Consider the following 24,173-nt stretch of genomic DNA (forward strand, 5'->3'; position numbering starts at 1 on the left):
CTGTATGCTCTGTCGGTCCGAAATGTGTTGGGAAGCAACATCGAACAAAGACTGTGGAACTGAATGCCACCTTACGAGAACACTTGAGATGAAAGTATTTTTTCTTATTAGTAAACATAATTGTTCCATTTCATCCCCTATAATTGTGAAACTCGTAAATTTTCGTCCAAGCATACAGCCTAATAACCTTACCAATTCAGTTCATATTCTCTAATTTGTTTTTGTATTTTTCTAGTTTGTTTTCTTATTATCATAACGTTCCTTAAACCTTACCTACGTTTGTTTCCGGCATAATGGAAGAAACTTACTCATAATTAGGGTGCATGTTACAATAGCATTTAAACATATCGGCGAAAACATTTGAGATGAAGTGGCAGTCCGCCTGACTGTTTGAGATGGTAGAGGAGGGTCGTGAAAACATACCAGTGCCCTTCGTTCCCTTCCCATAATTGTTCACAGTTTTTTATAGCTCTCCCTAACCCAACATCCCTGACACCGGTACAGTAAAGCATTGTTCGAGGCTGACAGCTATGATGGGGTTAATGGAATGCATTATTGTTTGTATTAATACTCTCTTTCACACATACAATACACTTAAGAACGAAGAAAAGAGTGAACAGTAAATGTAAGAGGAAGAAATAACAATGCTCTGTCGGTCCAAAATGTGTTGGGAGGCGCGATACCTAACGAAGAATGCAGAACTGAATGCTAACTTACGAGAACACATGAGATGAGTTTTTTTTTTTTTTCTGATTAGCAGACATTCTTGTTTCCTTTCGTTCCCTAAAACTAGGAAACCCATTACTTTTCGTCTAAGCATACAGCCTAAAGACCTCACCAATTCACTTCATATTCCTCCAGTTTGTTTTCTGTGTTTTTCTATTTTGAGGGTAGTAAATTACCTTCTCTTGCTGAAAGATTTTCTCTTTTATCACGTTCTTTAAGCCGTACCTACAATTGCTACGGGCATAATGGAAGAAACTCATCATACACAAAAGTGGATTTAGTTTCCCAATTTCCCAACTGGAGCCCAGGTTAGGTTAAATTAGGTTAAATTATTAAGTAGTTAAGCAAGGTTAGGCTACGTCAGGAGTATCAGTTGCCTCACCAAACTCCATCATTTCACCCTTGTGATCGAGTTGTGAGCAGGAGGTGTGGGTGGGGGCAGGGTGAGCAAGACTTTCTCTGGTTTATCCATGCCTCTCTCCCTAGAAACTGGATGCTTCCTGTTTAAACCGGAGCTATCGTACGGATAATTCTATGAATTACTGTACCACTGAACCATTGGGTCACGGCCCAGATATACCGAAAGCTGGATAATCCGAGCCTGGATAATCGAGCTTCCACTGTTCTACATGACCCCCACAGGCTGGCGCAGACATTATGCACCACATACCCCTCACTCAGAGATGTACACAACATATGAAAATGTTTACATTCAACTCTCTCCCCTGCCCTTATTTATAACTATGTTGTTATGAAATTGCTACATGATATAAATGAATAAATGCCCTTCATAATGAATGAAAAAAAGAAAAAAAAAAACAAAGGAAAAGGTATTACCATATTTTGTTTAAAAAAAAAAAAAAAAAAAAAAAAAAGGAAAATATCTATCTATCTATTGCCAGACACCTCAATCCTGTACAGCGTGGCCACAAACAAATCGCCTCCACATTGCCCTGTCCCCCGCCATTTTACTGCCCTGCTCCCAACTCACACCCCCCTCTCTCATATACCTCTCCACTCCATCCATTCATCTCATCCTCGGCCTCCGCCTTCCTCTTCCACCCTCCTCCTCACTCACATAAACTCTCCTCATCAATCTCTCACCCTCCATCCTCTCCAAATGGCCAAACCATCTCAGTGTGTTCCTCCTAACACTTCCTATCACATCCACATCCACACCACAACGCTCCTTTATATCCTCATTCGTCAGCCTGTCTCTCCATGTGACTCCACAGGCTCCTCTTAAATAACTCATTTCCACTGCTCTCACTCTTTACTTGTGTCCTTCCAACAACGTCCAAGCTTCACTTCCATACATTATAGTTGGTATCACAATACTGTCATGTAGTAACTTTTTCACTTCCATGCTCACTTCCCTGCTTCTTATCACTGCTTTCAAGGAACCAGCAACCTTTCTACCTTGTTGTACCCTTTCAAGCACTTCACCCTCCAAACTTCCATCCTTACTCGTCACACTACCCAAGTACTGTATTTAAATGTACTCACATTTTCCATTTCCTCGTCAACCAACCTCACTGTACATTCACTGACTTCACCTCTCTCAAAGACCATAGCTTTACTCTTGCCTACATTCACTTTTAGATTTCGTTTCTTACACAATCTTCCAAACTCATCCACCAAGCCTTGCAGCTCCCCTTCATCTTCACTCAACAACACAGTATCATCTGCGAACAACAGTACAGGGAGTTTCCAAACACTACCCTCTCTCATCAGGGCCACTCCACCATCCACTGCCCCACCTTGTACCTCTTTTATTACCCCATCATTGTACAGATTGAACAACCATGGAGACATGACACATCCCTGTTTCAACCCAACCTTCAAAGAGAAAAATTTACTCAGTTCACCATCCACATGCACTGCAGCCTTAGCACCATCATACATACTCTTCACAGCATTCAACAACTTCCCAGCTACTCCAGATATGCTTAATACTTTCCACAATCCTTCTTTATCCACCCTGTCATATGCTTTCTCCAAATCCATGAAAGCCGCATACAACATATTTCCCTTCTCTAAAAACATTTCCACTAAAGATCTAGGAATGAATATCTGATCTACACAACCTCTTCCCTTCTTAAGGCCTCCCTGTTCTTCTCATATTAATTCCTCTGTTATTTCCCTAACTCTGTCAATAAGTATCCTACCATACACTTTTCCCATTACACTAAGAAGACAAATGCCCCTATGATTACCACACACTTCTTTTTCCCCTTTTCCTTTGTACAAAGGAATAATCATACCTGACTTCCAATCCTCCGGGACTCTACCTTCCTCCCAGGCCAATCTGCACATCTTCCACATCCATTCTACTACTATCTCTCCCCCATGCTTCAGCATTTCACCACACACTCCATCAACTCCTGGGGCTGTTCCCAATTTAACTTTCTTCATTGCTTCCACAACTTCTGTCCTACTGATTTCTTCCTGTCTTCTCACCTCCCTCCTTCTCCCAGCCATTCCCCAGCCACTTATACTCACATTACTTCCATCCTCTATGTTCAACAATTCCTTAAAGTGTTCTCTCCATCTGCTTACTTTTTCTCTCTTCTCCACTAGTAATCTATCATTTTTATCTTTCACTCCCCTGTTGACTTCACTGCCACCCTGTCTCACTCTCTTCACCTCTTTCCAGAACATTTTCTTACAGTCCCTCCACTCTACACTCAAATTCCTTCCAAATTTCTCATCCACTCTCTTCTTACTCTCTCTTACTTATCTTTTCACCTCTCTCTTCCTTTCTACATATAACTCTCTCTTCCGCCTCTCAACTTCTTCCACGCCCCTATTTCTCATCTATTCATTGTATGCTTTCTTCTCTTGTGCCACAGCCTGTCTCACCTCTACATTCCACCACACTGATCCTTGCACCCTCCTTCGTCTTCTCTTCACCCCACACACCACATCACATGCTGCAAATATTTCTTCTGTGAATATCCTTCACACACCTTCCACGTCCCCCATCTGCTCCAATTCATGTTTACTCAATCGATCCTCCTCTTCTCTCATATTCTACCTTTTCTCATCCTCTTGTAACCTTTCCACTCTCCTTGCAACTACTCCTTCCTCCCATCCTTCCCTCTTCTATTTCTCCATCTTACTTGGATCTTGATTCTGGCCACCACCAAGTAGTGGTCAGAAAGTCCACTCCCCCAGCCTCTATAAGCTCTTGCATCCATTACACATCTTCGCATTCTTTTATCCACACACGCATAATCAATCACTGCCTTCCTTTCATTCAGTTCATCACCCACCCTTCTCATCACTCGCCATGTATACCTGTGGATCATTATGTGCCTGAAGTGGGTATTGGCTATCACCAACCCCCTCCCAGCACAAATGTCCACTAATGCACTGCCATTCTCATCTATCGCAGCAGGCACACCCCACTCACTAACTATTCCATCCACCTTCACATTGCCTACTTTACCATTCATTTCACCGATCAAAAACACTCTCTCATTCCTTCCAAACTTTTCCATGCACACTTCCACATTTGTCCAGAACTCTTCTCTCACTCTGCTTGCACGATCTTGTGTTGGCGCATACACACACACAATCGCCCACATTTGTATTCCAACTTTCAATCTTACCCACACAATCCTTGACCCAACTGATCTATACTCTCTTATGCTCTTCTTCCATCTTTTACTCACAACTATACATACTCCTTCTTTTGCCCTCTCATTCTCACCTACTCCTGCACATATACCCCATTCATACTCCCATTGTCTCACACTCTCACTTCTCCATTTCGTTTCAGTTATTCTGCTTACATCAACTTTCGCACCCTCAAGCACCTGGACAATCTCTCTCTCTTTCACCTCATCATTCGCTCCCCTTACATTCCACATTCCGATTACCAAGTCCTTTATCCAGTCCTTGGTCATCATCTTTTGGTCAGTCTTTGTCCGAGGCTTATTGTTTGTCTTTTTAGTTAGTTATTTTCCGGGAAGGGGCACTAACCCTCTGCCAACCCTTTTAGCCGCCTTTTACGACAAGCAGGGATACTGGGGGAGTATTCTTGAAAAAAAAAAACCCTACCCTGTTTCAATCCAACCTTCAAATAAAAAAATTCACTCAGTTCACTATCCACACGCACTGCAGCCTTAGCATCCTCATACATACTCTTCAAGGTATTCAACACTTCCTATCTACTCCATATATTCTTAATTCTTTCCACAATCCTTGTCAATCCACCCTGCCATATGCTTTCTCCAAATCCACGAAGGCGGCATACAACTTCTTCCCTTCTCTAGAAACTTTCTACTAAAGATCTAAGAATGAATATCTGATCTACACAACCTCTTCCCTTCCTAAACCTCCCTGTTCTTCTCCAACTAATTCCTCTGTTATTTCCCTAACTCTGTCAATAAGTATCCTACCATATACTTTTCCCATTACACTAAGAAAACAAATGTCCCTATGATTACCACATATTTCTTTTTCCTCTTTTCCTCTGTACAAGGGAATAATTATACCTGACTTCCAATCATCCTGGACTCTATCTTCCTCCAAGGCCAATCTCCACATCTTCCACATCCATTCTACTTCTATCTCTCCCCCATGCTTCAGCATTTCACCACACACTCCAATTCCTGGGGCTTTCCCCATTTTAACTTTCTTTACTGCTTCCACAACTTCCATCCTACTGATTTCTTTCTCTCTTCTCACCTCCCTCCTTCTCCCAGTCATTCCCCAGCCACTTACACTCGCACTACTTTGATCTTCTATGTTAAACAATTCCTTAAAGTATTCTCTCCATCTGCTCAACTTTTCTCCCTTCCCCACTACTAATCTACCATTTTTATCTTTCACTCCCCAACTAACTTCTTTTGCACCCTGTCTAATTCTCTTTTACATTTTTCCAGAAAATTTTCTTACATTCGGTCTACTTTACACTTAATTTCCTTTCAAATTCCTCATCCACTCTCATCTTACTCTCTCTTACTAATCTTTTCACCTCTCTCATCCTCTCTACATATGATTCTCTCTTCCGTCTCTCAACTTCTTCCACGCCCGTTTCTCATCCACTCGCTATATGCTTTCTTCTTTTGTGCCACAGCCTCTCTCACCTATTCATTCCACCATGCTGCTCCCTGCACCTCCTTTCGTCCTCTCTCCACCCCACACACCACCTCACAATGTGCACAGATTTCTTCTGTAAATATCTTGCACACACCTTCCATGTCCCCCATCTGCTCCAAATCATATTTACCCAAATGCTCCTCCATTTCCCTCTTTTATGCAGCCTTTTTCCCATCTTCTTGTAACCTTTCCACCCTCCTTGTATGAACTACTTCCTTCTGTCCTTCCCTTCTTCAATTTCTCCATTTCATTTGGACCTTGATTCTGACCATTGCCAAGTGGTAGTCAGAAAGCCCATTCCCCCAACCTCTATATACTCTTGCATCCATTACACACCTTCTCATCCTGTCATCCACACACACATAATCAATCAATGCCTTCCGTTCATTCAGTTCGTCCATCCTTCTCAACACTCGCCATGTAAACCTATGGATCATTTTGTGCCTGAAGAGGGTATTGGCTATCACCAACCCCCTCCCTGCACAAATTTCCGCTAAAGCACTGCCATTCTCATGCATCTCTGCAAGCACACCCTACTCACCAACTACTCCATCCACCTTCACATTCCCTACTTTTCCATTCACATCTCCAGTCATAAACACTCTCATTCCTTTCAAACTCTTCCAAGCAGGCTCCCACATTTGTCCTGAACTCTTCTCTCACTCTGCTTGCACGATCTTGCGTTGGCGCGCACACACACACACACACACACACACACACACACACACACACACACACACACACACACACAATCGCCCACATTTGTAGTCCAACTTTCAATCTTACCCACACAATCCTTGGGCCAGCTGATCGATACTCTCTTATTTTCTCCTTCCATCTGTTACTCACAACAATACACACCCCTACTTTTGCCCTCTCATTCTCACCTACTCCTGCACATATACCCTATCCATACTCCCATTCTCTCACACTCTCACCTCCCCATTTAGTTTCAGTTAATCCACATGCATCCACTTTTGCATCCTCAAGCACCTGTACAGTCTCTCTTTCTTTCACCTCATCATTTGCACCCCTTACATTCCATGTACAGCACCCTACCTGTATCTCTGACTGCCATGGAGAGAGCTCCAACATACCTGACCTCTTCCTTACAACTAATCCTTCTGCTTACACTGTTATCTTTCGTCTCCGTTGGGCTCCTCCGATCACAACCTTAACCTGTCCTATCACTCCGGTACAGCCTGCAGACCCTCCAAAGAAACGATGTCTGTGGCACTTTGGAGCTGAAGATTGGGAGGCCCTCAGGCAGTACTTCTTTGATTTTCCATGGAATGATTATTGCTTCCGTGGCCAGGAGCTATCAGAGTGTGCCTTGTGCATTACGGAGGTTATTTTCTCGGGCATGGAAGCATACATTCCCTTCTCATATCCTCTGACTAATGCAAGAAAGCCTTGATTTAATCATGCTTGTTCTAATGCTGTCCACAACAAGGACAGGGCCTATAAAAAGGTACCGGAGCCAACCCACCCCTGAATCACATCTTGTTTGTGTTTCTGCCCGGAATCGTTCTAAGGCTGTTCTTTGCTCTGCTAAAAATAATTTCATCCGTACTAAATGCTCTCAACTCTCCAACTCGAATTCTTCCCGCTCCTTCTGGCACCTTGCCAAAAACCTTTCTAACAACTTTACCTCATCATCCTTTCCTTCTCTTTCTATTGTGATGGCTCTGTAGCTATTTCTTCTACTGATAAAGCAGATCTCTTCTCTCAGATTTTCTCCTCCAATTCCACCTTAGACGATTATGGTGTTCTTCCTTCATCACTTCCCCCCTCTGACTTCCTCATGGCTGACATTAAAATGTCTTCAGCTGATGTATTTTCTGCCATCACTGGCCTCAATACTAACAAGGAATATGGGCCTGATGGAGTTCCTCCTGTTGTTCTCAAGAACTGTGCTTCTGTGCTTACACCCTGCCTAGGTAAACTCTTTCGTCTTCATCTGTCAACTTGTACATTTCCTTCTTGCTGGAAGTTTGCTCTCAATTCACCAGTCCCAAAGAAGGGTGACCATTCCCAACCCTCTAACTATCGTCCAATTGCTTTAACATCCTGTGTCTCAAAAGTTTTCGAGTCAATTCTGAACAGAAAAATTTTAAAGCATCTTTCCTCTCATAACCTTCTTTCTGATCGTCAGTATGGGTTCCGTCAGGGGCACTCCACTGGCGATCGTCTCACCTACCTTTCAGACTCCTGGTCATCCTCCTTTCGGGACTTTGCCAAAGCTCTGCCATTGCATTTGACATCTCGAAGGCTTTCAATCGAGTCTGGCATAAATCTTTAATTTCCAAACTACCCTCTTACGGTTTCTATCCTTCTATCTGTTCCTTCACCTGCTTCCTTTCTGGTCGTTCTATAGCCACTGTTGTAGACAGCCATCGTTCTTCTCCTAGATCTATCAACAGTTGTGGGAAATATTTTCCCCCAGAGCAGTTGCGCTCTCTAAATTTATCATAGTTATCCCTGGTTAAAGGCAGAGGACGTAGAGACTGTTGTTAATTATTCAAGCGATTTTAATAACCCAGAAACGATGTTCTCTTTAAAAATTCTTGTTATTGATAAATTAAATGCTACTGCATTTAACCCCCGTGGACAACTATGCATTGTAAATACATGTAATTATGTGGTATTTTCCACTGACCTAAGCTGCGTCTGCGCGATAGGTGACGTGGCAAGCAGGGAAAGATTCCCCTGTTAAGGCAGATGTGGAATTAAGATATTTACATAGTTAAAGGGAATAATTGGTCTAACTTTAGTTTAAGTGGAACTAAGATTAATTTGTTAGATTTGCCCTGTACATATCATGATGTAATTTAACTGTATTTAGTACTGTAATTAAATAAGAGTTGCAACCCACAATTTGATGAAGGGTTGGGGTTTGCCGCATTCACTCAATCTGCTCCCAGACCTTGTGGAGTTAAGACTCTGCTCCTAGCTCTCGTGGAGTTAGCAAGGTTGTACATACACACCATAAGGACGCTTGCTTGCTCAAGCAACGATACCAGGCAGCCTCATCGTCATCGGTTAACGATCACTCCCTCTTCATATAGCTAAGTAACCTTTACGAATTGGCCAATTCAAGGGGGGATTAGCGAAGAGATAAGATAGAAGATAGTATTGTAGGTGAGTTAAATTTAATTTACATTTCACCTAACTCTATGAGACTTGTTTGATTTACTTAGACAACTTTAGGGAAGAGTAACGACCTACGAGTTGTGTATCGAGAAAATTCTTGCTTAGCGGTGTCCCGGCAGGGATACCGACTTGGATACATTAAACATTTCTCACATTTTGGTGCCCAGAAAGAGGGCCCCGATTTGTTTACCAGAACTATTCAACATTTTCCACAATTTTTGGTGCCCCGAGTGAGGATAACCGATGTGTGCCGAGGCGCTGAATGTGTTTAAAGTTGCTTTTGTGGGGCACAGTTTACTACCACGTTCGGTTGAAGTGGAAGACGTCGACGTACGTGTCTATAGGGCTCCGGGAGGAAAGGCGAGCTTTTTCTCTGAAGATGAAAGGCTGAATGCCGTACTAGACTGGGAGCATGACCGTATGGTCCTTTTCCTTGGAGGAAATGATATCCATGAGGACGTGGAGGTCAATGAAGTTGTGGAGAATATTTTAGCAGTGGTAGCAGCCATAGAGGGCTCTTGTAAATCCTCAGTAGCCATAACCCTCCTCGAGCCAAGGAACCTGCCACATGGCTCTCCAGTTTGTTATGGACGTATAAATCAGTTAGCAGAGCTGTAAACCGGAAGTTGCAACGGGCCAGGAAGGGAAGGGATTTCATACATTTTAATGCCAAGCCCTTCCAAGCAATGTTGAAATCTGATGGTATACACTGGAACCATCATGGTAGGGAAGCGGTTCTGCAGAAACTTATAAATTATGTAGAACATAAGAAAGGAGAGTTCTATGCTGTACAAGCTATGGGTGGGCCTATGGAGTATTGAGGTAATTAATTCTGAGCTTGGGGAATATGGGTGTTTTGGCAATTGAGTGTGGGGATGAAATAAAACCCTAGAGGTTTAATAACCCTGGGGAATAGGTTGAAATTATAGACCTAACCCCTACACTCTTCAAAATTAAACTAAATAATTAGCTGAGCTGTAATGTATATCATGAAATTGGGAGAGGGGATAATTTGCACAATGAGGACTTAATCCCTACCCTCTTCAAAATTTAAAATAATCAAATCATTACTAAGTTGAGGTAAAATTGTGGTTGGAATTCATAATTAAATTATTAAATTAGAACTCTGTCAACATGTCTGTTTCTTTATTGCAAAGATCTTCTAGTAGTAAGGCAGGATGGGTAACTAGAGCCATAAATGATTGTAACCAGTCGTTGGACCAAATACCTCTGTCCAAGGAGAGAATAAATAGTCTCCTAAATATTCTGAAAGATCGATGGAGTAAGTACGAAGAGAGTTACTTAACTTTAGAAGCGGCTATAGTAAAGGCTGAGAATAAGGAACTCTTAGAGTCAGAAACTACGAAGTTTGAAGACAAATTAGAAGAATACTTAACTGTAGTAAGGACACTAAAGTCAGAATTAGCTGACACTGCCGCGGAAACACAAGTCGTGGCACAGCAGAGTAGAGCTGTGTTACCACAAATAACGCTTCCGGAATTTGATGGAGAGCAGAACTGGAAATCCTTCTGGGATCAGTTCAAATATTTGGTACACGATAGAACAGATCTCCCTAAAGTCACCAAACTTACGTATTTGTTAGGACAGGTCAAGGGAACACCATATCAACTGATAAAAGAATTACCAGTAGAAGAAAATAACTATGAAGTGGCTTTGACCATCCTTAGACAAAATTACGAAGACAGGGAACAAGTTATAAATCGTTTAGTAAAGGCTCTAATAGAATTACCCATGCCTAGGCACGATTTTGATTCCTTGCAAAAATTTAGAATTGCAATAAGTTGTAAATTAAGGGCCTTAGGTACTTACGAAGATATTAAAACATCAGATTGGGTGCTTTCAAGAATTGTGTCCTTAAAACTACCACCGAAAACCAAGGATGCTTTGTATGGTAGGTACCAGAAGGATAATTTCTCCTGTGAAGAGATTGAGGAAGGCTTGATGCAACTCTGTAAACATTTGCAAGGAACATTAAAACACTACTGAGGTCAAACGGAAGACTGAAGTAAAGAAAAAACCCATTAACCAACTGATTGGGAAAGTTAAGTCAGAGAAGACTAAGTATGTGCCTAAAGAAGAGATAGGTACTTTCCTTAGCTCCACAAAGGCCGAGGATAAAGTATTAAAGATAAGGAATAGACATGCTGAGGATATTAAGGAAATAAAACCTTCCATGGTAAAAGACAGGAAAGTTTGTGTCTTTTGTGGTGAGCAACATTCCAGTGTATTTTGTCAACACTACCCTGATTATGCTTCTAGAGTAGGGAAGCTTCAGGAACTGGGGTGTTGTATAATCTGTATGAACTCCGAACATACTGCCGAGGACTGTAAGACTAAATTAAATCTTTGCTTTAAATGCAAAAAAGATCATCATCATAGTGCTTTATGCCCTAGGATGAAAATTGAGGTTCCTAAACCTGCAAGCATCAATATGACAATTGCAAAAGGGAATGCTCCATTAGTAATGCCAGCTGCAGTACCAATAGCAGATGTGAAAGTATTGTTTGAGAATAGAAACCAATTGGTATGTACCCTGTTTGATACGGGTGCTCAGAAAACTTTCATTTCTGCAGACATTGTGGAGAAATTAAAGTTACCAGTTATCGGCAAGGTAAATCTAGCCATTACAGGATTCTTGACAACTAGGAAGGCTAAGTCTTTTGATTTAGTTAGACCTGTAATACAATTAGGCAGATATAAATGCCGTATAACAGCAGCTGTGCTTGATCCTATGGAGACAAGTATATACATAAAGGGATTGAAGGAAACCTCTGATTATCTGCAAAGCTCAGGGATAAAGTTGGCTAAACGGAATGTGGAATCAGATACTGTGGGTCCCATAAAAATGATAATTGGTTCTGATTATTGTGGAAGATTCCTACATAGGACTTTCAAAAGGAAGAGTCCAGGAGGTAACCTTATTATGGGTCAGTTGCCTTTTCCAAAACAAGTTAAAGGAGAGGCCAAACTAGTAGACTCAGTCTTTGTTACCCCCACATAGTCATTGATGGTAGCTAGAATAGGTGCAGAATTAGAACCTACTCAGATAAATGACTTATTGGATGAAAACATTGAACCTGTACACAAACTGTGGGACCTAGACAGTGTAGGTATACACTCTGAAGAACCAACCCCTGAAGATAAAATAACTTTGGATCTGTATAATCAGTCTGTGGAATTTAAGGATGGACAGTATTGGGTAGGATTACCATGGAAACTAAACCACTCAGAGTTACCAACAAATTACCAAGCAGCTAAAGCTCAGTTAAATTCTCTTCTAAGAAAGTTGAGAGATAAACCAGAACATCTGATCCTATATGATAATATTATAAGGGATCAATTGAAGAATAAATTTATAGAAGAGGTAGAATACCCTGTTAACCACAAAGAAGGACACTACTTACCACATCATGCTGTAAGCAAGGATTCAGTAACTACTCCCATAAGGATAGTATTCAACTGTAGTAGTAAAGCGTCCAAGGGATCAGCTAGCTTGAACGATTGCCTATACTCTGGACCTACACTAACAGAGAAGTTAGGGAATGTGTTACTAAGATTTAGAGAGAAACCTTACGCTTACACAGCAGACATTAGTAAGGCTTTTCTCAGAATAGGACTGAGAGATGAGGATAGGAAATTTACAAACTTCCTCTGGCCTCATGATCCTCAAAATGAGGATAGTCCATTGAAAACTTACTGTTTCCGATCGGTGCTCTTTGGCTCTTGTGCTAGTCCTTTCCTAATTTGCAACACTTTAAAGCATCATTTTGAAAATGCCAAATGTCCAGAAATAGGGCAGGCTTTTTATATGGATAATTTGCAAGGTGTTGCTGATACAGAGTCGGAAGCTTTGAAGGCTTATGAAGTAGCCACTTCCGAATGTGGGAAGGCAAATTTGCCGTTACAGAGCTGGAATACAAATTCACCGCTTTTGAGGAATAAAATACAAGAGGACTATCCAGATTCTGACATTCCCAAAACTCAAAATGTGTTAGGTCTTAACTGGGATACAACAGCTGATGTAATAAGTTTGAAACCAATGAAGTTCTCTGATGTCACTCTCACCAAGAGGTCCTTGTTAAGTCAGATTTCCAAGCTATTTGACCCATTAGGATTTGTTAGTCCTATAGTTATTAGGGGCAAATGTTTAGTACAGGAGGCTTGGCGAGAAAAATTAGACTGGGACACTGAATTAGGTGAGACATATGTGGAACAAAGGGAACAGATTAGAAAGGAGTTTGAAACTACATCAAGCATATGTATTCCCAGGAAAATAAACAGTAATGAGAAGTCGTACTTACACATATTTTGTGATGCTTCTCAAAAGGCCTATGGAGCTGTAGCTTATTGCGCAACAGGAGAGGATAGTAAGATTATAATGTCCAAAGCCAGAGTTGCGCCAATTAAAGAAAGAAACCTACCTCAAATGGCATTGGCTTCCATAGAAGTAGGAACTAAATTGGCCAGGTATATAACCACAACTCTTGATACTCAGTTTGAGGATATTTACATATGGACTGACAGTGAGATTTGTCTTTACTGGATAGGGAAGGAAGACAGTAAAATTCCTTTCGTCCGTAATAGAGTGAAGACTATTAAAGAGCTGTCTTCCAAATTTAATTTCATGCATGTGTCCTCCAAACAAAATCCAGCTGATCTGCTCTCGAGAGGTTCGACCGTAAGGAGACTGATCAAAGATAACTTGTGGTTTAAAGGTCCTAAATGGTTACTCACTAAGGATTGGCCTGAACAGAAACAGTACACTATTGCTGAGATTAGTGTAGTGAACTTGGATCCTATAGTACCTGAGCCAGAAGTAACTGACATCAGCCGATTTTCATCGATAAGACAACTTCTAAATACTACTAAATTGGTTGTTGAATTTTTGAATAAGAAGGTGGGGTTTCAGAAATTAGATCCCCTAGAATACTGGCTGAAAAGAGTACAAAGAAATTCTTACGGGGAATTATATAAACTTTTAGGCCAAGACACTGGAAAAGGGAATAAGCTGACGAAGAATTTAGGCTTGTTCTTAGACGGAAAGGGTCTGATAAGATGTTGAGGCCGATTGGTAAAGGCTGACTTGCCCATCCAAACCAAACATCCCATTTTATTACCTAAGAGTGGGTGCTTTGTACAACTTATTATAAAGGAAGCCCATGATTCCACTCTCCATGGAGGTGTACCGCAGACCTTAGCCCAAATTCGGGAAAGGTACTGGATTCCTAAGGGTAGACAGGTTATTAAAAAATATCTCAAAAACTGCATCATTTGTAGGAGGTATGAGCAGCGACCTTATATCTACCCAGGACCACCAGCCCTACCGAAGGATAGGGTGAACATAAGTCGCCCCTTCCATATAACAGGAGCGGACTACACAGGGGCTATAACTGTTACGGGTGAGGAAACTCCCCATAAAGTTTACATTTGTTTATTTACTTGTGCCTACACAAGGGCAGTCCATCTAGAATTAGCGGAAGACCTAAGCTCAGAGACATTCCTCAATGTCTTTCGCAGATTTGCCGCTAGAAGGTCTTGTCCTGGTAAGTTAATAAGCGACAACGGAACTAATTTCGTTGGAGCATCACCCTTACTGTTGAACATAATGAAAGACCCAAAGGTTAAGTCGGCGCTGGGAATCCGAAATTGTATTTGGCAGTTCACAGCTCCAAGAGCTCCATGGCAAAATGGATTTACCGAAAGAATGATTGGTATTGTCAAGAACTGTCTGAGGAAAACATTACATAGAACTAAGATCACGAGAGAAGATTTAAGAACAGTAATAACTGAAATTGAAGCCAGGATTAATAATAGACCTCTGACTTATCAAGATGACACTAGCGACTCGCTAGAGGCCTTAACACCGGCTCACATGTTATATGGCAGGAAGCTCCATCCGATGCCTTGTGTGGATATCCAGGAAGAAGTTGATGATCCTAACATAGAAACTAATGATTTAGGACAACACCTTCGGGAGGGATATCAACGTCTGAAAAGGGTGCTGGATACTTGGAATTGACATTGGAGCGAAGAGTATCTTTTGAGCCTACGCGAGAGGTTTTATGGAGCTCAAGCTGCCAGCAACAAATCAGTTATTAACATAGGAGATGTGGTCATAGTGAAGACTGAACAGCCAAGATCCCAGTGGCCATTAGCTAAAGTGATCTCCACACACCCAGATTCTGAAGGGGTGCTGAGACTCGTAAAAATAAAATGCAGGGGACATACCAGTATAAAAACTATTGATAAACTGGTACCCCTTGAGTTAGCAGCCACTCCGGATCCAGAGAATGGTGAAGATCGAACGGGTCAAGAGGCGTGACCTAGTAGGGCCGCAGCACAGGGTTCTCGAGAACTATGGAGGGAACTCTTGGCTAAGGGTCATATTACATGATACAACGTATCATTTTCCGCCGGCCCCAAAACTGTGGGAAATATTTTCCCCCAGAGCAGTTGCGGTCTCTAAATTTATCACAGTTATCCCTGGTTAAAGGCAGAGGACGTAGAGACTGTTGTTAATTATTCAAGCGGTTTTAATAACCCAGAAACGATGTTCTCTTTAATAATTCTTGTTATTGATAAATTAAATGCTACTGCATTTAACCCCCGTGGACAACTATGCATTGTAAATACATGTAATTATGTGGTATTTTCCACTGACCTAAGCTGCGTCTGCGCGATAGGTGACGTGGCAAGCAGGGAAAGATTCCCCTGTTAAGGCAGATGTGGAATTAAGATATTTACATAGTTAAAGGGAATAATTGGTCTAACTTTAGTTTAAGTGGAACTAAGATTAATTTGTTAGATTTGCCCTGTACATATCATGATGTAATTTAACTGTATTTAGTACTGTAATTAAATAAGAGTTGGCAACCCACAATTTGATGAAGGGTTGGGGTTTGCCGCATTCACTCAATCTGCTCCCAGACCTTGTGGAGTTAAGACTCTGCTCCTAGCTCTCGTGGAGTTAGCAAGGTTGTACATACAGTACACACCATAAGGACGCTTGCTTGCTCAAGCAACGATACCAGGCAGCCTCATCGTCATCGGTTAACGATCACTCCCTCTTCATATAGCTAAGTAACCTTTACGAATTGGCCAATTCAAGGGGGGATTAGCGAAGAGATAAGATAGAAGATAGTATTGTAGGTGAGTTAAATTTAATTTACGTTTCACCTAACTCTATGAGACTTGTTTGATTTACTTAGACAACTTTAGGGAAGAGTAACGACCTACGAGTTGTGTATCGAGAAAATTCTTGCTTAGCGGTGTCCCAGCAGGGATACCGACTTGGATACATTAAACATTTCTCACATTTTGGTGCCCAGAAAGAGGGCCTCGATTTGTTTACCAGAACTATTCAACATTTTTCACAACAGTGGTGTTCCTTAGGGCTCTGTCATATTCCCAACTCTCTTCCTTTTATTCATCAATGACCTTCTAACCCTATCCCCTATCCACTCGCACGCTGATGATTCCACCCTTCACCTTTCCATTCGGTTCCCGCAACGTCCATCTCAGCAGTTACGTCAACAAACAAGGGATAAGGCTATGGCACACCTGATGTCTGACTTGGCTCATATCTCTGACTGGGGTAAAAATAATCTTGTTGTTTTTAATGCATCAAAAACTTAGTTTTTTCACCTATCAACCCAACACAGTCTTCCACAGGATTACCCACTGATTTATAATAATATTCAGCTTAATCTTGCATCATCCTTGAACATGCTTGGGGTTTCATTCACTCAGGACTTGTCCTTGAAAGATCATATTGCATCTCTTGTAAAATCTGCTTCCAAGAGATTAGGTGTGCTAAGCCGGCTCCGTACCTTCTTTACCCCTGCACAGTTGTTGATTTTATACACGGGTTTTATCCGCCCCTTTTTAGAGTACAATTCTCGTGTGGGGAGGCTCCCCAATACAGCTCTTCTCAATAGGGTGGAGTCAAAGGCTTTTTGTCTTATCAACTCTCCTCCTCTTACTGGCTCCCTTCAACCTCTGTCTCTTCGCCACACTGTTGCATCTTTATCTCTTTTCTATCGTTACTTCCATGGTCACTGCTCCTCTGAACTGTCTGCTTGCATCCCTCCACCTCTACGACTTATGCACCTGTCTAGCAACAAGCTCTCATCCCTTTTTTGTCCAATTCTCTAATGCAAGAGTTAACCGTTACTCCCAGTCCTTCATTTATGCAACAGGTCAACTCTGGAACTGTCTCCCTCTGTCCGTATTTCTTACTTCCTATGATCTCCAGTTTTTCAAACGCAGTGTGTCCAGGCATCTCAAAATGAACGGATCTTGATTTTGGCTCTATTTTGTATTGTTTTTGTTTTTTCTTGGAGGAAGCTGTTTGTGGGCTCTAGCCTTTGGTTCCTTCTTTCTTGCATTAAAAAAAAAAAATTACTGTAGCTATCCGTACTATGTCCATGATGAAAAAATAAGAACACGATAAAATATGGTACTTTCCCTTCTCTTTTTTTTTTTCGTCCATTAGGAAGCTCATTTATTCATTTATAACATGCAGCAATTTCATAACAAAGCACTTATAAATAAGGGCTGGGGAGAAAGTTGAATGATGCAACCAAAAATCATGGGAAAAAATTACTGCAACAACCTATATGGTTGGATTTCACTTGGATGCAACCTGTGTCGTAAAAGTGCGAGTGGTTGGATTTTTTACCGAGCCCTTGTGTATGAGAGGGCTAATATCACACACTGCACTATTCACTGCACAACTGCACTTATCTAGCATCAGTGATGGTGTTTCAATGGCCTTGCACGTGCCAGACTGTTATGAAACAAGAGGGAACACAAGGGAGATGACCACAGCTGCATGACATATGACCAGTGGTTGAACGAAAAGAAGTTTCAAAGGTGTGGCACGAAGGAGGCTGCATGCACACTGACCTCAGATGGGTGTTCTGCTCATGTGAACATTGGAAAGCCATCATGGGTTAAATGTCTGATGCAGCTGACATAGGCAGCACTGCATGCACACAGGACTGCCATAAGCAGCCATCACAATTATCACATAAGTGTATTTTGTGATTGTTAACCTGAAACTGGATATCATTTTTTTTTTTTTTTTTTTTTTTAGCAATCTATCAACTGATTGCATGCCAAACCATTGTATACTAGGTCATTACTGTACTGAAATCCATATAGTCAAAATGTCTTACTATCCAGCTATTGCCAAACACCTTAATTCCACAAGGGGTGGCCACAAACAGATTGCTGCATGTTGCCCCGTCCCTGACCATTTCATTGCCCTCCCCCCCATTCACAGCCCCCTCTCTCATATACCTCTCCACTCCATTCCACCATCTCATCCTTGGCTGCCCCCTCCCTCTCCCCTCACTCATATACACTCTCCTCGTCAGTCTCTCATTCTCCATCCTCTCCACATGACCAAACCACCTCAATGTGGCTTCCTATCACATCCACATCTACAACACAAGAATCCTTCACCTTTTCATTTGCCAGTCTGCCTCTCCATTTAACTCCACAAACTCCTCTCAAATAACTCATTTCCACTGCTCTCACTCCTGACCTGTGTCCATCCAGCAAGGTCCAAGCTTCACTCTCACACAGTAGGGTTGGTATCACAGTACTATCATCCAGTGACTTTTTATACTTCCATGCCCACTTCCGTATTTCTTATCACTGTTTTCAAGGAACCAACAACCTTTCTTCCTTGCTGTACCCTTTCAAGCACTTCATCCTCCGAACTTCCATTCTTATTCATCACATTACCCAAGCATTTAAATGCACTCACATTTTGCGTTTTCTCATCCTCCAACCTCACTGTACATTCAGTGACCTCTGTTCTCTTGAAGACCATAACTTCACTCTTCCCTACACTCATCTTTAGATTTTGTTTCTTACACACTCTCCCAAACTCATTCACCAAGCCTTGTAGTTCCCCTTTGTCTTCACTTAACAATAAAGTATCATTTGCAAACAACAACATACAAGGTTTCCAATGCCTCCCTCTCCCATTAGGACAACTCTAACACCCACTGCTCTAACTTGAACCTCTTTTTATAATCTATCCATATACAGACTGAACAACCATGGAGACATGACACATCCCAGTTTCAGTGAAACATTCAGACTGAACAACCATGGAGACATGACCCATCCCTGTTTCAATGAAACATTCAGACTGAAAAATTCACTCAGTTCACTATCCACGCGCACTGCAGCCTTAGCACCCTCATACATACTCTTCACGGCATTCAACAGCTTCCCATTTACTCCATGTATTCTTAATATTTTCCACATTCCTTGTCTATCCACTCTGTCACATGCTTTCTCCAATACCTGGAACTGAAAATGAGATCCTACTATTAGGGGTTCAATCGTTTTCATCTACACATTAACTCTTGCTTCTCTCACTTCTGCATCAGACACTTTACAAACTATCTCAGACAAAATGTAATATATGATCTTTAACCTGTACCATACCAGGCATTTTTGCAAGTTTATACCCACTCAATCCCGGATCAAAAACGGAAAAAAATTTTATTGCATAAAACAATCCAAAAGGACATATAAATCAAGGAAAAGCAATAAAAAGTACTCCTTATAGGAGAAATAAGTGCAGGATGGTTGTCCATCATGTTTCTAGCCCAGTTTCCCAAGCTGTGAGCTACGTTTTCCCATCCAGCTGGGAGGGATGAGAGAGAACAGGGGAGGAGAGTGGGGGAATCCCCATTCTCAATATCCTTCTCCACTGGCTCATATTCCTCCCCAGAAGAGTCATCCAGGTCTTCCTCTTCTATAGAATCACTAAATGAAGGGACAGAGGGTCCATGTGAAAGTTTCAACTGCCTCCTCCAGCCCAATGAGGCGGAAAAATGGCGTGACTTCCGCAACATTCTAACGCTGTGACAGACAGTGGCATATTGATGTTACCATGAAGAACCAAACTCAGTGCTACAAGTGCTTGTGCGCAATGTTGTCAATATATTAACCCCTAAAGCGCGGCCAATGGACAGCCGACCCCCCCCCCCCGGGTGGCGGGGTTTGATCGCAGTCTGAGTACCTGTAGGAAAATATTAGCCAAAAATCAGAGTTAACCCTAGAACATTATACTTAGTATGGCAGATAGTACTTACATTCAGCTTTCTCCAGAGATAGGTGTTGAGTCTTCGTGGACTACCCAAGGACTTGTGGAGACTTGCAAAGTTGGGTAACAAAATCTTCACTTTCACACCTCCAGCAACCCGGTTTCCCCTCTACCACAGCCTCATTCTGTCACAGTAAACTCTATACTACAACGTACAGGTAGTTTGGAATCCGTTTTTGTACAATAAGCACTGAAAATAAGGCTAAAATCAACGAAGCGTACGGCCGACATGCAGTGCGGCGGCAGTCTTCCCGTCACTCAACAAACATTTCCATTTTCACAGCTAAAAACACGTATAATATACATTATTTTCAATCATATTACTTCCCAAAAGATCATCGCGGCGCGCTTTTTATTCTGCCTTACACCCGCCACTTTATTCTCGTTCCTGTCGGCCGCTCGCACTGACTCGGAAGAGCTAGAACTCGCTATAATGTCACTTTGAAAGCCTGCGGTAAACTGACGCTAAACAGGGGCAAACCGTGTGAAAAAAAGCTAGTGTGACAACTGGGGAAACAAGCGTTTCCTATTAGCATAAACTGCTTGTGAGAGGAGAGCGCAGATTTACAGTTCTGAGCAGTCAGAGCACTGCCATGTATCACATCCAGGCTGGCCGGGCCGTGGGGGGGGGAGGGGGGAAAAATGCGATACTTGGCAACAACGGAGGTCAGTAGTACAAAGGTAAAGTGTGCTAATTGTAGCTAAAGGGTGGTGGTACTGATAGACAATACCAGCTGGAACATCCTTGCCCGTATTTATTCAAAATTAACTCGAATCGCAAACGCAACGATCCGCCGTTATGTCTTTTTTGGCGAGCGTCGCAAACGTGATGACCCGCGCTTTAGGGGTTAAGCTACTCCGCAGCAAAAAATTAGCTAGATTGAAGAAGTTAGAGACGTGCTACAGTGCTCGAGTTTTGCTGTCGGCACCATCACGTCTCTGGGATTACTCGAGATGTTTTGTACCATCGGCACCATGCCGACGGGGGGATTGTACAGGTTACTAATTTAACCCACTCTGTCAAACGACATACTTTTTGTACAGTATTTCATTCTTGCTGCTTTCAACTGACTTTATTCAACTCTGGGAAGACCTCTTGATGTGAAGAGGTTACTAAAGGTTACTAATCTGCAGTTGACTTTGCTCAACTATGGGAACACCTCTTGTAGTGGTTACTGTAAGTTACAACTAATCTTTCCATTATGAAAAGTCTACCAAAAGGCAAACAAAGTCATCTCCAGAAACCAAGTATAAAATATAAAAATAGGTCACCAGAATAAAGGGGTAAGAATCTGAGGCAAGGGTGATGAAAAATAACAAAAAAAAAGTTGCTCATGCACCTGAATCTGGTGATGCATCTTTTAGTTTATTCCAGCAACTTGCAGACAATTTTACTTACCTCAGAATAAACTATTTACACTACAAGAGTTACAGATAGCCTTAATCAACTCTTTCTGTATTAAGGAGCTGTCCAAACTGCATGAAATCACCTGGTAGCAGCAAAAATAATAATCATCAGAATGAATGGGTTAATGTATTCCTCTAATAAATAAAAGAGGACAACATACAGCATACAGATAATACTGTAATGCTAAACCAAACATTTATGTGCTAATGATACCTACACACTTCTGCCACTCACTAACTTCACACACATAGCAACAAATATTTTAAGTTTAACCACTTTAGTCACAGGATCTCTTGTATTTTTCCTTGCTACTGTGCAGAGATGTTATGAAGGACTTCCTTTTAGTGAAAGAGCTAAAAAAATTATGGCAAACACAAGCATGTACAAAGCATTATAAAAAGAAATGATACCTGGTATATACAGTAAACATACATTAAACCATAAATAACACTGAAGGAAAGCCTACACCTGGTGGCACTGTGCACCCTGGATGTTCCAGCTACAGTGCCCACCTGGGAGCAAAAATTCTCCAAATTTCCTTATAGTCTTCCCATGGGAAAGACTCTTGTCCAGCCTTGGTAAGGCACTGTTTACCTCAAGGGCACACCGGTTCCCTGCATGGTGTATGTACTATACTGTACCAGTAGGACATCCCCACAGAAGCAGATCTTTACCTGTGGTTGATGGGTTCACTTGGTCAGACAGACAACAACAGCAATATTACACAAAAAAAATAATGCCATGCTACCTCATAATGAATCCTTATACTCAGGTTGGCCATGGTGCAACTGATATTTTCTATGGACTGGATGCTAAACCAACTGTAAACACTGGCTACTGTATCTGCTTCCCAACAATTAAGGAAAGCTGTTGGGGAAAAAAATCTAATATGTAAAATAAGACTTGCAGCAATGTGAGAGACAGTCTGAATTTGTGGCTGAACGTTCTTCCCAAAGAGTGATGACTGTGTGGTCAGTTACCATGTTAGAAGCCATATGTAGTACCTCCCAGGGTTGATGGTAGCCACCCATTTACTACCTATTACCAACATATATGATAAATAATGCAATTCGAAGTGTCTTCCAGCCTGAATAAAAACGTTGTTGTGCTGCTCAACCCAAGTCATACCTGACCCAGCAGACCTGCTGAGAACAGATAAGCAACTGCCCCTACAGGGATGTCCCACAGGCTCCCTACACTAGTGAACTGGAATTTTTGGAATTTTTTATAAGGGGAAATGAATTCCCCGCGCTGGACCTCGATAGATCATAATCATAGCCCTGCTAGGTGACAGGAGAGCTCTACCTCACTCAACAGGGCAGCTACCCAGGCAGGGTGCAAACTTTTGACCCACCTGGTCCCCAGTGAAGTGCTTGTGTCTTAGTGTGGGAGGTGTTGTGCTGTGCTCCATAATGTGCATCATGTTGTGTAGGAACATTCTACAAGAGACACACATACCGTCTTTGTTTCCACCCAACTCAAATTTAAAGCCCTACTAGGTAAACTGCATTAGCTTTATCTACAGATACCTCTGATGGGGTGGATGTAAGGAAGGAGGCTTGTAATACAGTACAATGTTGTGATCAAAGTGTTGTATGGTTCTACATGTGAAATCAATACCGTACATGACACTGTAAGCACCCAGCACTGCTAGTGCTGGGGTGTCTGGAGGTGGGATGTTATTGCAGAGCAACTGGTAATGTTTGCTGTTGTTGTTGCTGTTGCTCAACCCTGGTCTGTCTGGCTGACTAGACCCATCAAACACAAGCAAGCACCCACTTTTCTGTGGCAGACAGCACCAAAGCAGAGTCCTTCAACATGCAGAGTGCAGAGAAAATAGAGGTGTGACTGTTGTATGTGTCTAGTTGTGCTGTGGGGCTCTGACATATAATGATGAGTGTTTTGTGTCAGTCCAGGTGAGCCACATACATTTGTGCCTCTATTGTCAAGATATTCTCTAACAGTGAGAACTTTAGTTTCAAAGTATGAGTGAACTGTGGAAGTAGTACTGACACAGCCAATGATGATGCAAAGAGTGTTGTTTAGGTGAAATGCAAGGTGTTGTAATGGATGTCTGCCCATGCCTGGGAAGCACAGGACAACAATGCTCCGATATATTGCTTGTGAAGTAATGAGAGTGTTACCTTTTCTTGCCCAAAGTCTGTCCCTGTAACTGCCTTGACTGTGCTGAATCTTGGGATATGTGGCCCTTGAAGGTATGTCCAGTGTCATATATCACTCCAATTATCTTGGGGTAAAGGGTGTGCTGGCACAGGTACACTTTTAACTGTGATGAATGGGGTGTACCTGTTCTCATGACTGCTGTTAGTTAATTAGATTCAGATACACAATGCTCTACTTTGGAACTAAGTATCTCTACCTCTACCAAACATTCTAAACAACTAGGATAATATCAAGTTTCAGTTCTTTGGTCTCATCTCACTGTCTGACTGACTAACCTTACCAGCATCTAACAGAATTTCGAGGATCTTCTTAAGGCGATCAAACTCCTCTGCAGCTGCTGGGTTGTCTGGATTCTTGTCTGGATGGCATTTTAATGCTTTCTTTCTGTAGGCCTTCCTTATCTGTTATCCAGAAAAGCAGTAACACTTTTTACAATACTGT

General features: G+C 41.9%; 1 protein-coding gene across 1 annotated transcript in view; it reads right to left on the reverse strand.

Annotated features, from left to right (window-relative positions):
- LOC145412203 (dnaJ homolog subfamily C member 17) overlaps window positions 1-24,173 on the reverse strand; it is a 312,151-nt gene that overhangs the window by 261,820 nt on the left and 26,158 nt on the right. The window contains exon 2 of the mRNA XM_080282128.1: window positions 24,013-24,133. Within this exon, the coding sequence (XP_080138254.1) occupies window positions 24,013-24,133 (121 nt within the window). The remainder of the gene's footprint in view (window positions 1-24,012; window positions 24,134-24,173) is intronic.

Source organism: Coenobita brevimanus, chromosome 92, assembly GCF_032717465.1.
Source record: "Coenobita brevimanus isolate Jiangsu-jjx chromosome 92, ASM3271746v2, whole genome shotgun sequence".
Classification (NCBI taxonomy): Eukaryota; Metazoa; Arthropoda; class Malacostraca; order Decapoda; family Coenobitidae; genus Coenobita; species Coenobita brevimanus.